This window comes from Myotis myotis, unplaced genomic scaffold (assembly GCF_014108235.1).
Source record: "Myotis myotis isolate mMyoMyo1 unplaced genomic scaffold, mMyoMyo1.p scaffold_m19_p_3, whole genome shotgun sequence".
Taxonomy (NCBI): domain Eukaryota; kingdom Metazoa; phylum Chordata; class Mammalia; order Chiroptera; family Vespertilionidae; genus Myotis; species Myotis myotis.
The window spans coordinates 86,803,744-86,821,519 of NW_023416335.1; the positions used below are offsets into that span (position 1 = coordinate 86,803,744).

General features: G+C 36.4%; 1 protein-coding gene across 11 annotated transcripts in view; it reads right to left on the reverse strand.

Moving 5' to 3' along the window:
* KPNA3 (karyopherin subunit alpha 3) overlaps window positions 1–17,776 on the reverse strand; it is a 126,927-nt gene that overhangs the window by 14,066 nt on the left and 95,085 nt on the right. For 9 of the 11 annotated variants that reach the window (XM_036301820.1, XM_036301830.1, XM_036301826.1 and 6 more), the window contains 8 exons: window positions 12,150–12,239; window positions 11,937–11,966; window positions 11,799–11,851; window positions 11,572–11,667; window positions 7,385–7,470; window positions 5,093–5,179; window positions 4,289–4,458; window positions 3,056–3,100 (listed from right to left, as the gene is read on the reverse strand). In XM_036301820.1, coding sequence (XP_036157713.1) covers window positions 3,056–3,100; window positions 4,289–4,458; window positions 5,093–5,179; window positions 7,385–7,470; window positions 11,572–11,667; window positions 11,799–11,851; window positions 11,937–11,966; window positions 12,150–12,239 — 657 coding nt within the window. The remainder of the gene's footprint in view (window positions 1–3,055; window positions 3,101–4,288; window positions 4,459–5,092; window positions 5,180–7,384; window positions 7,471–11,571; window positions 11,668–11,798; window positions 11,852–11,936; window positions 11,967–12,149; window positions 12,240–17,776) is intronic. The other 2 variants (XM_036301821.1, XM_036301831.1) reach the window with 1 other exon arrangement.

A 17,776-nucleotide genomic window follows, 5' to 3' on the forward strand; every position in this document is an offset into this window, starting at 1 on the left:
GTCATAAAAATTAAGCTTAACATTTTTAGTTATATGCTATCCTATTTTCAAAATGGATAGAAAAGTGACTTGGCAAAAGACATATATAATAAATATAAAAGAAAGGAGGAAGTAAAATTATACAAAAATGTATATGTTGCTACTGAATGCCAAATTTAGTTCTATGCTTTCTGACAGCAAAGATTAAAAGGCAAAAAAGTAAAATATCTAATATTTTCATCAAGACTTTCCCCCAGGACATTATGAAATTGATTATACGTAAATAAAGCCTTCTACCATCTGTTGGTTGTGTTTATTTGAAAACCAGGGGTATTAAAGTGGCAAAGTACTGTAGCTATAGGGATATTTGTTAAGTTTAACTTAAACACTCAGAGATTATTCCCCTAAAGCCAGAATTGTGCCATGAATTATAGGCTCAAAGATAAAGAAGACATAGAGACCCTGCCCTCTAAGACCTCAACATTAGTAGCAGATTAAAAAAAAGTGAAAGTAATGAAGTTTTGTCAATGACTATCTATGCTGAACCTATTTCTAGTGTCTCTTTTTATCTTTACTACCACCTTTATGAGGTGTTTTCTTCTATTTTACAAATAAGGATATTGAAACTCAGTAACGTAAACTAATCTAAGTTCATACAATGATGAATAAGAGCCATGGCTGAGACTTGAAACCAGGTTCAAGGCCTATGCTCTTTCACACCATGACCACATAAACACACAATATGGTATAAAAACAAACAAGAAAATAAAGTAAACTGGAGGAATGACCGAAATGCTAGATTATGGAAGCACATATTCTCTCTGGCAACCAGAAAGCTTCAATGAGAAAGTAACACTTGAAATAGGCATTATAAGGAGAAGGATGATGGTAGAAGTGGTAACAGAGGTGACAAACATGATTGTTAATAGTTTGTATTTATTGATGGTTTAAAATATGCCACACACTGTTGTTAGCACTTTTCATTGGTTATCCCATTTATTCCTTACAAAAATCCTCTGAGATTGGTACTGACATTATTTCCATCTTACAAATGTGAGAAAAAGCAGCAGCTAGTTAAGTAATTTGTCTTAAGTCATATAATTAGGATAAGAAAAATTTTGCCAAGTTAAAAAAGTAATTTCAGAAAGATGAAAGATATTCAGGTCTCGATAATACCTGGAGGATTTGAAGAATATAGGTAGTTAATAACCCAACACATTTGTTAGGGAGTTAAATTGCAGGGTTTTGAATCCTGTGTTAAGGAGTTTGGGCTTTGCCTTGTAGTGAGTACAGAGTCATCGATGATTTTTTTAAACATCGTAGTGATGTGCTCCCATTTGTTACAGACATAACTTACATAACTTGGTGAATTTGGAATAGAGAAAAATGAATGTAGGTAGACCTATTTTGTTATTATGGTAGGGTTAAGGAGATTGATGAAGGTATGCCTAGAAACAGTAATGGTTAGGAAAGGCTGTCAGAAAGCACAGAACTAAATTTGACATTCAATAACAACATAAGCATTTTTGTATAACTTTACTTCCTCCTTTCTTTTATATTATCATATATGTCTTCTGCTAAGTCATTTTTCTATCCATTTTGAAAATAGGATAGCATAAAACTAAAAAGGTCAAGCTTAATTTTTATTACATTTCAGGCTAATATGTCACAAATAAAAAGTTATTTCAGTTAAATGATTCCTTCCTAAGAACCTAAAACAAACTAGGGAAATGTGGTCCAGTGTTTATTTATGAATACACTGCCTCTCAAGAACTGTTAGCAAAGATGTGTTTTCTTCATCCCAATGATAAATCACACAATTCTGGGGCAAGCACACATACGTAGTGTATGTGTGTATAAACCAATTTAAGATGATAAATACACAAACACACAATAAATCAGAAAGAGATCTTAGTTGGAACAACAGAAGCCAGATCAATGCTTAGACTCAATTCTAGATTCCACAAAATTTACTCATTGTTGTACTCCATGGAAGAATAATACTTTGCCTTGCTACATTTAGGAAAATTTTCAGATTGCCTACTAAAAACATTTGTCAGAATATATATAGTAAACACAACTAAATCTCATGTAACAAACTATTCATCTAAAAATGCATTTGCATTTAAAACTAGACTTGCCCTGGCTGGTGTGGCTTAGTTGGTTGAGCGTTGTCCTGTGCAATGAAAGGTCACTGGTTCGATTCCGGTTAGGGTACATGCCTAGGTTTCAGGGTCGATCCCTGGTCAGGATGCATGTGGGAGGCAGTGATTGATGTTTCTCTCTCTCTCTCTTTCAAAATCAATAAAAACATATTAAATACATTTATAAAACTAAACTTGTAGTATTGAAGAATTTCAATACTACATACTTCAAAAGGTTGCAGCCCCAGAGGCAGTGTGGTTTCATGTAAAATATACAAGATCTGTTATCAGAAGATCTGTTTTTGAATACCAACTTTGACCCTTACAAACTCTGCAACTCTGGATAAGACAGTTAACATTTCCCTGAAGCTCAGTTTCTTATTTTGTAAAATGGGGACATGATATCTAGCCTACCTATTGTAAGAATCAAATGAGGCCCTGGCCAGGTAGCTCAGTTGGTTAGAGTATCATCCAGATACTGTGGGGGGTTTGAACCCGGGTCAGGGCATATACAAGAAACAACCAATGAATGCATAAGTAAGTGGAACAACACATTAATGTTTCTCTCTCACTCTCTCTCAAGTCAATAATAAAAGAGAATCAAATGAGATTTTTAAAATATGAATATGCTTTATAAACTTTCTACTGCTTTATAAGTATTAATACTTAATAAAAACACACCTAATAATGATACAAATAAACTACATATGTGATATTTTCTATAAAGTTAGCATTTTGCTGCCTGGATGACTTAAGCTATAAACTTAATTTAACCTTAACCCTATTTCTAAAAACTACTTATACATTGTGGAAGTTTGACAATTTAATAAGATATATTCTGATATTTATTAAAAGCCCAACAAATAAATAAATAAAACCCTTCTAGCTTCATTAAGAGCAAAATCCCAAGTCTAAGCTTCTACTTTACTTACATTTATGTCTGTATGGTATATAAGGACACATAATGCTGGCAAAATCTGAGGAAAGAAGATAAACAATAAGTAACACTAGAGTGGATGAATATGTCTTTGTAAACATGAATGACTGATATAAAAAAGCAGTAAATACTATTTGCAGGGTAAGAAAGACAACATTAAATTTGTTTGACTCTCTATTAGTAAAATAGAAATTTGATCAATTCAATCTGAAAAACCAAAATCATATTTCAGATGTCCAATTAAAGTATACAAATACATCTGGCAGAGATTAATGCACCTGAAAGGAAACACGTTTGCTTCAATAACCTTCTTTATGACATAAAATGTCAAGTGGAAAGTTGGAGATGCAAGTATACAGTGTAGCTATTATTTTAAAAAGCTACTCTTAAAATTGCCATCATCTTTTCACTTACTTGCTTAAAGTAAAAATAAGATTTTATTTAATAAGTTAGTTGAGTCAAATTAAAGTTTTTGAGCTCATATTTAGTCAAGAAAATTATAACCAGTACAAAGTATAAAGTTTGTTAGTTGAACTCAAGCCTTACAGATCTTCTTTTTTTGTTTTTAATCTGCGAGAGGAATCACATTACATACTTTTTCCATAACAGCAAAAGATGTCAATTATAAAGATTCATAGTCAACATTTCTCTACACAGTGAAGTGATTAAAGGTTAAGTATGATTTCTAAAATTTAAAATACTCAGATCCATTTATTAACTAGATGTAAATAGAAAAGTTTTTACTTTGTTTTAATTGTAGACTTAACACTAAGTATGTCACACATTTAAGAACAAAAATTTTTTCAGAAATCAGAAAAATTTTAATTTGACTTATTGCAAATTCACTCAAGAATATTTGCATATAACAAGTACACTAGTTTCATCTGTAGTAATTCCTTATTTTTTTAGTGTTAAACCAGCAATGCAATATAATAATAAAACTTTAAGATTTTTTCTCCTTTTTTCTTTTTCTTTTTGAATTGTTAATATTTTCTTTTAATGAAATAGTCATTAAAAATAAGAATTAGGGTGGCCTGACATTCTTTCAGGTGCCATAAAATACTTTCTCTCACAGGAGTCGAAAATTAAAATTAAATGACACGCTACTTTAAAAACCTCACACCTGCAATGAAATCAGTATATACATTATTGCATTCACTGTACATGAAAATCTAAAGCATAAACATAGGGAAAATATACCATCTGGTCTTTGCAACTCTTCATTTACCTCCTGAACTGTCTCCATAGGCGGTGGGGGGTCCTTATTCCTGCAGAGATTGACAATGACCCATGTGACGTTCCGAAGGAAGGTGATGGGAATGGAGGGATTGATGAAGGACAGAAGAGGTTTGACAACTCCCAGTGATATGACATAATCTCTACATTGAGGACCATCACCTACAGAAATGAAAATTGTATTTAAAAAAAAATTACATTCAGGATGAGAAAGTCTGAAATGTATGCAATGGCTCATGTTGGGACACTGATGTTCTATGTTTCCTCACCATTAGTCAAGGGCATCAAGGGTTGCTGTTTCTCCAGACTTTGATTTGGGGGGAACACAAATTTAACCTACCAATCTTAATAGGAAATTGCATATCTGTTTCAAAGAGGTATCATATATATATTTTTTAATCCTCACCTGAGGATATTTTTCCACTGATTTTTAGAGAGTGGAAGAGAGAGGGAAAAACAGAGAGAAATACTGATGTGAGAGAAACACATTAACTGGTTGCCTCCTGCACATGCCCCGACCAGGGCCCAGGCCAGGGAGGAGCCTGCAACCTTGGTATGTGCCCTTGACCAGAATCAAACCTGGGACCCTTGGGTCCACAGGCCAACGCTCTAGCCACTGAGCCAAACCGGCTAGGGGCGAAGAGGTATCATTTTAAGTTAGTATTTATAAGGCAAGAAGATAGTCAACCCAAGTTAAAAATTAGAGGAAACATAGTGTGTAATGGCTATGCCAATGTAGGAAAAAAGTTAATTAAGATTCTTAATTAAAGTCTTTTGAAACCTAAATGCAACTTACCTATAATGTTTCCCAACGCCCATACTGCTTGCTCACAAACATTCTGATGTGGTGAATGAAGAAGTCTCAGAAAAAGAGGTACGGCATCTATAATTTTTTAAAAAGCTGACATTTAGACTGCAAAATGTTGAAGAGTTTATAGATTTTTAAGCCTAAATAAACTGATAAAATACACAGAACCTGGCATAATATAGTTGAATTTAAAAATTGGGGCAAATATTTTTACTCTAAAAATAATCAATTTTAGTATTTTCCTTAGTAATATTCAAATAGCACACCTAATTAATAGTACTGTATATAAAAGTTTCTCTTATATCATTAACTAAAAGCAAAAAGCAGCAATTTTTCCTATACTGTATTAAAAATTTTATCTATAATACATTAAAAAAGAGTTCCTACACCAAATGCATAACCTTAGTCAATGTAATCTCAATTGCTGATATGGGATTAACTACAGAACTGGTTATTCCTATATCAGGCCTACTTTATATTTTAAAATAAGTTATCATTACAATTCTTACTATTTACATAACTTACATGTTAACCCAAATTCTAAAACACTGGTATTATATTCATCCACATAAAAAACTAAGCATTAAACCAGATCACTTTTTTGTAAATTTCTGTCAGTTGTGTACTACCTCTAAGATTATTTGCTGTGTCTCTGCGTTTTTTATTTTTCACTTAACATTTAAATTAAAATTTATCACACCTTTAACAGCTTTATTGAGATCTAACTTACATACAATGTAATGTATGTAAGTGTACAATTCAATGGTTTTTAGTATTTATAAAGAGTTGTGCAGCTATCACCACAATCTAATTTTAACACATTTCCATCACCTCCGAAAGAAATCCCTCACCCATAGTAGTCTTGCAGCCTACTCCCCCAGCCCTAGGCAACCATTTCATTTGCTTTCTTTTTCCATAGATTTTCCTATTCTAAACATTTCATAGATAAAATTGTATAATATATGCTTTTTTGTGTGTGTTTGGCTTCTTTAACCTAGCATGAGGTTTTTAAGGTTCATCCATGTTACAGCATGTACCCATATTTCATTCCTTTTTACTGTTGAAGAGTATTCAATTGTGTACCACATTTTGTTTACCCATTACCTAATGTATTTCCATTTGGGGGCTATTATGAGTACTGCTGCAAACACTTGTGTACAAGTCTTTGTGTGAACATGTTTCATATCTCTTGGTTCCATCTAGTAGTGGAACTGCTGGGTCATATGGTAACTCTACAATTAAACTTTTTTAAAAAAATCCTCACCCGAGGATATTTTTCCATTGATTTTTAGAGAGAGTGGAAGAGAGGGAAAGACAAAGAGAAACACATCGATTGGCTGCCTCCTTCACGAGGCCTGACCAGGGCCTGGGCTGGGGAGGAGCCTGCAACTGAGGTACGTGCCCTTGACTGGTATCAAACCCAGGACTCTTCGGTCCGCAGGCCGACAATGCTCTATCCACTAAGCCAAACTAGCTAGGGCCAATTACTCTTTTGAGAGAAAGGTTACAACAAATAGAAGGTAACCAAAAGTTAAAAATGAAAACAAAACATTGCTATTCAATTCCTACTAGTCTATATTGAAAGACCTAGTTTAAAATCTGTTCCCTTTCTGTTACAGCTAAAAATCTAACAGGAAACTATCTCCTAGACATTATCAAAATATCTAAAAAGAAAACTTCCAAGATAATCCTATCTTCCAAGTAGCAGATATTATATTCACACTACAGCAATATAACTTATTACCATATCATACTAGTAGACTACTTAACATCATCTTGAGTAAACCTAAAGTCAGGCTAGTGTCCCACATTTTAACAGTACTTGGTGACGTATTTTTTTTTCTCTCCCCAAAAAGCTTTTGTCAGTTTGGTCAACACATTAATAACAGCTTTCCTATCTTGAGGTAGGTATACTTTAAAAAATATATATGTTACAAGCTAAAAAGCATTAGCTACTTAAGCACCCTGGAGGTATCAGAAACACAAATTTTAAAACCTGTTATTAGAAGATGGTCTCAAAAAAAAAAAAAAAAAAAAAAAAGAAGATGGTCTCTACCCAAAAAGATAGAACTTTATTCACATTTTAGTAACCACAATTAAAATTATTTAATAATAGATTAATGATACCTATGGGAAAGAGGTCAACCATAAAAAATAGTTTATAAAATTCACCAGTTTAAAAATGTTACAAAATAAAATTACAATAAAACTCTACTTTCTTGTCTTTATTAAAAATAAATAAATAAAAAGTCCAATAAGTAAGGAAGCTAATTTACTTACTAGACTGTACAACAGCTTGAGTCTGTGCAGAAGTTCCTGATGCTATATTAGTTAATGCCCAAGCAGCTTCAAACTGTAATGAAGGACTGTAAAAAAACAACAATAAATATGTTTAGGCACACAACTCCAACTTAAATTTATGACCTGCAGATCTATATGGTTATCCTTTACCTTGTCCTTGAATTTCACCTTGCTATATATCCAACTGCCTCTTGGATACTTCCATCTGAATGTGTCATTGGCTCCCAAAGTGAGTCACTATAAACACACTTTTTTTATATCCATTGGTAGTTGTAACATTTAGCCAGTCATTATTTTTTCCCTTGACTCCTTCCTCACCCACAAACATCAAATCACTCAGTCCTTTCAATTTTATCTCCTAAATATTTTTCTCTTCTTTTTCACCTCCTAAATATTTCTTATATTTATAGCATTATTCCTAATATCACTGTGCTACTTGAGGCTCTTATCATCTCACTTGAATCACTGCCAAAGCCTCTAGACTGGTCTAGACTCTTTGTGACTCCCTACATCTGCTTTACATACTGGAGATATTATAAGGCTACACAACTTTGTAAAAGGAAGAGATCATTGCAATTTGAGATAATAATGGAAGACCTCACAAAGAAAGTGAAAACAACTAGTCTTTCAAAGATGGATAAAGAAAGATACTATGGAAATGCAATTAAAAGTATCATGGGTGGATGACCACGATGTACATAGATGACTAGGAAAAGATCAAGAAAGCTGAAGCCAAGAAAGTATGCAAAAATATAATAGGGGATGAAATTGAGAGGGTAGGTTATCTAAGAGAGAGAGAGAGAGAGAGAGAGAGAGAGAGAGAGAGAGAGAGAGAGAGAGAAAGAGAGAGAATGTGTGTGTGTGTTGTTGCTGGAGTGAAGGTGAGAGGGAAGACTCAAATCCCAAGCTTCAGAATGTATTGGAATTTATTCTATAGACATACTAAATATAGAGTGCTGGTAAAAGGGAAATTTTAAAAAATGTTGGAGGTCATGGTATGCAGAATGAATTTTAAAAGTTTAAAGGCTGATGTAGGAGAAACCTGTTAAAAGGGACTCTATATTAAGTTAGGATAAATAGCTGAAAGAATATAAATTCCTTTAAGCATAATACCAAGTTGGGAGGAGGTGGTAGTGAGCAAAAATGAAGGAGAGCCAAAGGATAGGGATGCAGAAAAACATATTATAGATATTTAAGAAAGAGAGTGAAGCTGTTAGCATCAAAAGGTTGATGAGATCCAAGAAAGAAAAAGTTAAAGGAGAATAAATGTCAGAGATATAGCAAGCACTGAGGTTAAAGAGATGGAACAGATTTGCCCTAGCTGGATTGGCTTAGTGGATAGAGCGTCGGCCTGCAGACTGAAGGGTCCCTGGTTCCATTCTGGTAAAGGGCACATGCCTGGGTTGTGGGCTTGATCCCCAGTAGCGGGCATGCAGGAGGCAGCCAATTAAGGATTCTCATCATTGGTGTTTCTATCTCTCCCACCCCCTTCCTTTCTGAAATCAATAAAAAATAATTTTAAAAAAAGAGAGAGATAGAAGCAGATGAGAAAATGGAGTATCAGGTCAAGAACTACATAATGAATTTTAGCAAAAGGCAGGGAATAACAGGGTATCAGAGGCAGAGGGGAAGTAAAAGAACAATAAGATCAAAGAAGAGATAGTATATGCTGCCCCAGAATGGAAGGAGAAAAGGTTATAAAGCTAGATTCGGCAGTGGTTTGGCAAAATACTGAAAATGAGGGCCTTAAAGGAGAAAAACAAAAAGACGTAAAAAAATCAAAATTATAAAGCCAGGCAAAGTCTCCTAAGACATCATTTGAAAAAAAGAGAGAACATATAGAAAAAATAAATGAGTGCAAGAGGTAATCAATGAATGAACATTTATTATAAGCTTGATATTGTTAGTGTTTTGTACATATCATTTGCATTCCTCACAACCACTTAATTTTTATTTTAAAAAATTCAACAAATTTTAATTTTTGAAATGTTCCCAAAAGAATTATTTCCAAAAGAATTATCAGAAGCATCCTCCAGTAACAAAACATAGTTGGATAATCCATTTACTCCCCTCAAGGAACTAGCTGTGTGTGCTGTGAGGTAGCTAAGATCTTCTGTGGAGATGGTACTCTCAATGTATAAGCATTCCTTCTTCACATGAAAAGTGTGAATAACAAGAAAGGACAGAGTTATCTTTTTTTCTTTTTTTAAGTAACTCACCTTTTATTATTTCACCAACCATTGGTGTTTTCATAGTATTTTAAATGCCTAATTTCAGTTTAACAACAACATTACCAATACTTTTTAGAAGATATTCCTATCTTCCAAGTAGCAGATATTAACGACTTCCAACCAATCTTTAGGAATAGTCTACAGTTCTGAACCATGCTTAAGAAAAATATTTCTAGCCCTAGCTGGCTTGGCTCAATGTATAGAGCGTCAGGCAGCGAACTGAAGGGTCCCAGGTTCAATTCTGGCCAAGGGCACATGCCTGGGTTGTGGGCTCGATCCCTGGTAGGGGGCATGCAGGAGGCAGCCGATCAATGATTCTCATCACTGATGTTTCTATCTCTCTCTTTCTCCCTTTCTTTATGAAATTAATAAAGAAATATATTTAAAAAAACACACATTTCCAGCAGCCTGTGCGAGATTTATTCCTATTCCACCATTAGTAATAATTGCACTTGTTGCTGCAGAAACTTTAAAATTTTCTGCTGCAAACTTTAAGACTGCTGTGTACTTTTAGGAACATTGAGTATTTTGTACAGCAGCCCTGGGTTCAACATCAGTATGATTTTAAAGGAAACCTTCAACAAGGTGGAATTGATCTGCAGAGAGGACCCAAGTCAATTCTGCCCAGTAGCCCCACTTCTCTGTGGTACTGGGGACTGTGCCTGTCATCTAATTTTTATAGATGAGAGTATAAAAATAAATGAGGGTATACAAGCCACTTGGGTTTTGGTCAATAGCAAACCCTGGATTTAAACCAGGGTACGAAGTCTATGGTCTTTTATATTACAAAACAATTTCCAATGACAAATCCATAAAGTCAGAAAGAAACCACTGAAAAATTTCTATTTTTGCTTTGGGAAGTAGTTACACAGGACTGTATACAAATTTTTACCATTCTTTTCTATATAAAAGTTATGTTTCACAGACACACCCACACAATGAGTCTAAACCAAAAACTGTAAAGGGAGAAATAAAAGAGAAGCTGATCAAAAGAGGACCCTAAAGGTAGAGGTAGACCAGAATGTTTTTTAAACAGCTGAAGCAAAACTTAATTTTTACTTAAATAAATCTTGTTAAAGAAAACATACATGATATTATTAAAATAAAGTGTTAAGGGCTTTTAGAAGGGTGGGTGTGGCACACAATAGAAAATCCTTAGTAGCAATATTTAAATACCATTATTTTTACTTAGTCAACTGAATATTTCTTAGACAACATTTAGCAAAATACTTGAAATTTTAGTTTAAATGCTCTAAAATGCAAAATCAGCGTTTGTTCTAAAGTTTTTGGAGTGCAAACTTACATTCTTCCTAGTTAATTCAAATTGATGAGGTTTAAAATACAGCATACCAGGGTATCTCTAAACACTAACAAAAGTGGGGGCAGTACCCCCAAAATACCAAGCGATGTTTTTTCCTTTCTACTAGTATTCTATAAAAGTATGAACAGCCCTTTTATTTTCAATTACACAAATAAAACCATGATGTTGGACAACAAATCATGGTTGAAGTTCTGTTAAAGACTTTGCAGAGGATCAATGGATCAGCTGAAATATTCACAACAAAGAGCTACTCAGTTCTGGAAGCCATTCATGCTGACTCAGTCATAAGATTAATCTATATATAAACTCATTAGCAAAGAGTGATTCAAACACTATTTGGGTTGTTTTAAAATATTACTTAAAAAATTAAAAATAAACACTCAAAATATTTGAAATAAGTTAGAAAAGACAATAAATAGAAGCTAAAATTTTCCTAGAAAATAAAGAGAAGCACTTTAGGTCTGTTGAATATAATCACACAATAGTTACATACAAATGCATAACAAATAAAAAGTATAATAAATGCAAAACCAAACTGAATCCATTGGTTAAATAACAATCTTAAATTTTTAGTTAACTGAAAAAAGTGGACAGGGAAGCAAATCCATACTTACTTATCATCCCTTTCTAGACATTTGACAAGAATTGGTAAAATCCCGGATTTTATTAAATCATCAATTGGTGGGTTTCTGTCACTGGATAATAGTTTTCTAGGAAAAAAAATATAAGAAGTTATCATTTTCAAACTATGAACAGAAATAATAATGTACTCCTTCTAGACTATCAAATAAGACACCCTACATGTGACATAACTTCTCTGATGGGACAAATTAGTATTTACCTTGCAGCTTGGACAGCACTCAGCTGGACCACTGGGTTATCACTGGTGGCATTCTGCAACACCAAATGTAAATTTCAGAAATAAAAAAAAATCAATTTCAAAATATTTCAAAATGAGAATATTAAATTAATAACATACCTGCAATATAGCTTCTAGTGTTACATTTTGCTTAAAAAGAAAAAAAGATAGTTCAGCAAAGAGTTTGTTAGCAAAATCGCATTTATAAAATCCTTTACTAAAGTTACTATACCTTAATTATCATTGTACAATTGATCTTAGATTAAAAATGAAGTTTTCTGGCCATTACAAAATTTATTTAAATAAATAGTTTATAAGAACAAGGTAACTTACTGCTTTAAAATCAGCATCAACATCTGAATCTTCTAAACTTTCTTCTTGAGGAACATTCCTTTTTTTCAGTAAGTGTTCATCTCTTTTGTTCTGAAAGGCAACCAGTAAATAGTTGAGAAGCCATAAGGATACTGTTAATAAAAATTCCATTAAAATTATTTAAACTTTATCAGAGAATTGTGAAACAAATTGGGTCTCTACATAAGAGTAACATAAATTAAGTGTACCTATGCAAATCAACCACAAGGATTAACAGATTACAGTCCAGATCTCTCTCTCTCTCTCTCTCTCACACACACACACACAAACACACACACAGAGACAGACACAAGCTATTTATTAAGCACCAACTGTTTTGACCAATATTATGCTTCCCAATCTTTAGTGAATATTTAAGTTTGGGGATGCATTATTATTATGTCTTTTTCCCCCATTGACCTCTTCCCAGCCACTCCCACCCACCAGCATATGCCCTCACCCCCCTACTGTCTGTGTCCATGGGTTATGCTTATATGCATGCATACAAGTCCTTTGGTTGCTCTCTTACCTCCCCCCCGTCCCCTGCCTACCCTCTGAGATTGGATGGTCTATTCGATGCTTCTATGTCTCTGGCTCCATTTTTGTTTATCAGTTTATGTTGTTCATTATATTTCACAAATGAGTGAGATCATGTGACATTAATCTTTCTCTGACTTATTTTGCTTAGCATAATGCTCTCCAGGACCATCCATGCTGTTGGAAATGCTAGGAGTTCCTTCCTTTTTACAGCAGCATAGTATTCCATTGTGTAGATGTATCACTGTTTTTTAATCCACTCATCTGCTGATGGGCACTTAGGCTGTCTCTAAATCTTATCTATTGTAAATTGTGCTGCTATGAACATAGGGATGCATAAACCCTTTCTGATTGGTGTTTCTGATTTCTTGGGATATATTCCTAGAAATGGGATTACTGGTCAAATGGAAGTTTCATTTTTAATTTTTTGAGGAAACTCCATACTGTTTTCCACAGTGGCTGCACCAGTCTGCATTCCTAACAGCAGTGCATGAGGGTTCCTTTTTCTCCACATCCTCGCCAGCACTTGTCGTTTGTCAATTTGTTGATGATAGCCATTCTGACAGGTGTGAGATGGTACCTCACTGTTATTTTTATTTGCATTTCTCGGATGATTATTTACTTTGAGCATGTTTTCATATGTCTCTGGGTTTTCTGTATGTCCGCTTTCAAAAAGTGTCTAAAGGTTCTTTGCCCATTTTTTGATTGGATTGTTTATTTTCCTTTTGTTAAGATGTATGAGTTCCTTATAAATTTTGGAGATTAAACCCTTATCGGATATAACATTGGCAAATATGTTCTCCCATGCAGTGGGCTTTCTTGTTTTGTTGATGGCTTCTTTTGCTGTGCAGAAGCTTTTTATTTTGATGTAGTCCCATTTGTTTATTTTCTCCTTAGTTTCTATTGTCCTAGGAGCTGTACTGGTAAGGATATTGCTACGACATGTGTCTGATATTTTGTTGCCTATAGATTCTTCTAAGATTTTTATCTTACGTTTACAAAAAAATGTTTTTGTCTTAAGTTTAAGTTCTTTATCCATTTTGAGTTTTTTCTTGTGTATGGTGTAAGTTGGTGGTCTAGTTTCATTTTTTTTGCATGTATCTGTCCAATTTTTTTCAACACTATTTATTGAAGAGACTGTCTTTACTCCATTGTATGCTCTTGCCTCCTCTGTCAAATATTAATTGAGCATAATGGCTTGGGTCTATTTCTGGGTACTCTGTTTTGTTCCATTGGTCTAAATGTCTGTTCTTATGCCAGTACCAGGCAGTTTTGAGAACTATGGCTTTGTAATATAGCTTGATATTTGGTATTGTGATCCCTCCAACTTTGTTGTTCTTTCTCAGGATTACTGCGGCTATTCGTTTGTTTTTTTTTTAATACCATATAAATTTTTGTAGAGTTTGTTCTAGGTCTGTGAAATATGCTGTTGGTATTTTAATGGGGATAGCATTGGATCTATAGATTGCTTTGGGTAGTATGGACATTTTAATGGTGTTGATTCTACCAATCCATGAACATGATATATTCTTCCATTTGTTTATGTCTTCCTCTATCTCTTTTTTCAGTGTCCTGTAGTTTTCTGAGTACAGGTCTTTTACCTCCTTAGTTAAGTTTATTCAAAGGTATCTTAATTTTTTGTTGCAATGGTAAACGGGATTGTTTTTTTAGTTTCTCATAAACTCAGATTTTAACTCTTACTCTCTGGCTTTTACAAACAAGAACTCTCTACTAGCAAATATATTTCTACATTTTATGGTATTTCAACTGTTTGTAATAGCAACCTGTGCCATTTCACATAATATATAACTTTGGGTAAGTCATCAATTTTATCTAACTTTTTAAAAAATGTATTTTATTGATTTTTTTACAGAGAGGAAGGAAGATGGAGAGGGATAGAGAATTAGAAACATTGATGAGAGAGAAACATCGATCAGCTGCCCCCTGCACACCCCTTACTGGGGATGAGACCGCAACCAAGGTACATGCCCTTGACCGGAATCGAACCTGGGACCCTTCAGTCCGCAGGCCGATGCTCTATCCACTGAGCTAAACCGGTTAGGGCTTCTCTAACTTTTTTAGTGTGTCTATAGAATTAAGCCAAAATGAATTTGATAAAAATTGAACAAATGATTTCTGAGATGCTTTTCAACTTAATATTTCAAAGGATATACAATACAGTATTTACAGAAGTGTTTGATTATAATAGAAAGTTACCAAAGAGGCACTAATACTGATGTTAAAATGCATTATCAAATAGAAAGTTAAAACTAAAAATACATCTATATCTGAAGCTTACTGGCTTATCTGCATGGCATCTACTTTTATACTATGTTTGAGTAACCATGTTGAAACAAACTGTTGTTGGGGGGGGGGGGCTGGTAAGAGACTTGTATGCATGCATATAAGCATAACCAATGGACATAAGACACTGGGGGGTAGGGGAGGCCAGGGGATTGTCAAGGGCGGGAAAAAAAGGAGACATATGTAATACTCTTTGTAATACTTTAAGCAATAAAACAATTAAAAAATAAAAATAAAACATAAAAAAAATAAAGAAACAAACTGTTGTTTATATACTAGTATATGCTAATTCAGAGATTAGCAACTTCCATTTATATGATGGCATACTTTAGCAATTTTAAATAATCAACTTTATATTATTTTTAAATTAACATCTCTCGCAAATATTAAGATTCACACATTAGTATTTTACAGACTAAGTAGCTCCTCAAAAAATACATATTAATTTACAGGGGGAAAACTTAGCAGACAGCATCTTGACCAACTGACAAAGAACAAATCAACACTGTGCCTTCCACACTGATGCACTAAGAAAACAATATCACTTCTGTGGTATTCCTGACTAAAATAACAACAATCTGAGAAAAGCCAGATAAACCCAAATCTGCCATTTTACAAAAATTTAGTGTGTACTCTTCAAAAGATAAAGTCTGGGAAACTTCTGGTATGAAGGAGACTAAAGAAACATGAGAACTCACTGCAATGCTCAATCCTGATTGGATCTCAGATTTATAAATGACATTATTGGGAACTAGCAATATGAGTTGGGTCTATGGATTAGATAGTAAAAATTTATATACGTTTATCTGACAGATGCACTTTGGGTACGTAGGAAAGTATGTTTTATGAAATACCAGAGGCCTGGTGCACGAATTCATGCACGAGTGGGGTCCAAACTGCCCGCCCTGATCGGGGCCAATCGGGCTGGGCCAGCTGGGAGGAGAGGCCACGGGCGGTGGGCTAGCTAGCCCCACCCCCTGGTCGAACTCCTGGTCGAGGGGACAATTTGCATATTAGCCTTTTATTATATAGGACTAGAGGCCCTGTGCACAAAAAATTGTGCACTTGGGGGAAAGGGGGGGTCGCTCAGCCCGGCCGGTGCCCTCTCGCAGTCTGGGACCCCTCGGGAGATAACGCCCTGCTGGCTTAGACCTGCTCCCAGGTGGCAGAGGGCAGGCCCAATCCCTAGATGCAGCCCCTGGTCCGGCTCAGAGCAGGGCTGATTGGGGAGTTGGGGCGCCGCCCCTGTCATGCACAGAGCAGGGCGGATCGGGAGGTTGCGATGCCACCCTCAGTCACGATCAGGGTAGGGCCGATTGGGGGGTTGGGGCACTGCCCCCTGTCACACTCAAGGCAGGGTTGATGGGCAGGTTGCGGTGCCACCCCCTGTCACCCACAGAGCAGGGCAGATCAGGGGTTGGGCGCTGCCCCCTGTCACGCACAGAGCAGGGCCATCAGGGGGTTGGGGAGCTCCCCCTGTCACGCACAGAGCAGGGCCCATCAAGGGTTTGGGGAACTCCCCCGTCACTCACAGAGTAGGGCCGATAGGGGAGTTGGCCCCCCCCACCCCGTCACACACAAAGCAGGGCCGATCAGGGGGTTGGGGCGCCGCCACTCTCACACTCAGGGCAGGGCTGATGGGGAGGTTATGGCTCTACTCCATCATACACAGAGCAGGGCCAATCAGGGGGTTGGGGTGTTGCACCCTGTCACATACAGAGCCGCAGGGCGATCAGGGGGTTGGGGAGCTCCCCCTATCAGGCACAGAGCAGGGCCGATCAGGGGTTTGGGGTGCCTTCCCCTGTCACGAACAGAGCAGGGCGGATAGGGAGGTTGTGGCCCCGCACCCTGTCACACACAGAGCTGCAGGGCGATCAGGGGGTTTGGGCGCTGCCCCCGTCACGCTGATCCCGGTGCCGGGAGGCCTCGTGGCTCCGCTGATCCCGGTGCTGGGAGGCATATTACCATTTTACTATATAGGATAGAGGCCTGGTGCATGGGTGGGGCTGGCTGGTTTGCCCTGAAGGGTGTCCCAGATCAGGGTGGGGGTCCCCACTTGGGTGCCTGGCCAGCCTGGGTGAGGGGATGATGGCTGTTTGCAGCTGGCCACACACCCATCAGGGTGGGGGTCCCCACTGGGGTGCCTGGCCAGCCTGGGTGAGGGGATGATGGCTGTTTGCAGCTGGTCACACACCCTTAAGGGTGGGGGTCCCCACTGGGGTGCCTGGCCAGTCTGGGTGAGGGGCTGAGGGCTGTTTTCAGGCTGGCATGTGATTGAAGCTCCCAATTGCTCCTTTTTTTCTTTTTTTTTTTAAATTAAATCTTTATTGTTCAGATTATTACATTTGTTCCTCTTTTTTCCCACCCATAACTCCCCTCCTCCCAGTTCCCGCCCCACCCTCCACACTCACTCCCCACCCACTGTCCTCATCCATAGGTGCACGATTTTTGTCCAGTCTCTTCCCGCATCTCCCACACCCCTTTCCCCCCCAAGAATGGTCAGTCCATTCCCTTTCTATGTCCCTGATTCTATTATAATCACCAGTTCATTCTGTTCATCAGATTATTTATTCACTTGATTCTTAGATTCACTTGTTGATAGATGCATATTTGTTGTTCATAATTTGTATCTTTACCTTTTTCTTCCTCTTCCTCTTCTTAAAGGATACCTTTCAGCATTTCATATAATCCTGGTTTGGTGGTGATGAACTCCTTTAGCTCTTCCTTATCTGTGAAGCTCTTTATCTGACCTTCAATTCTGAATGATA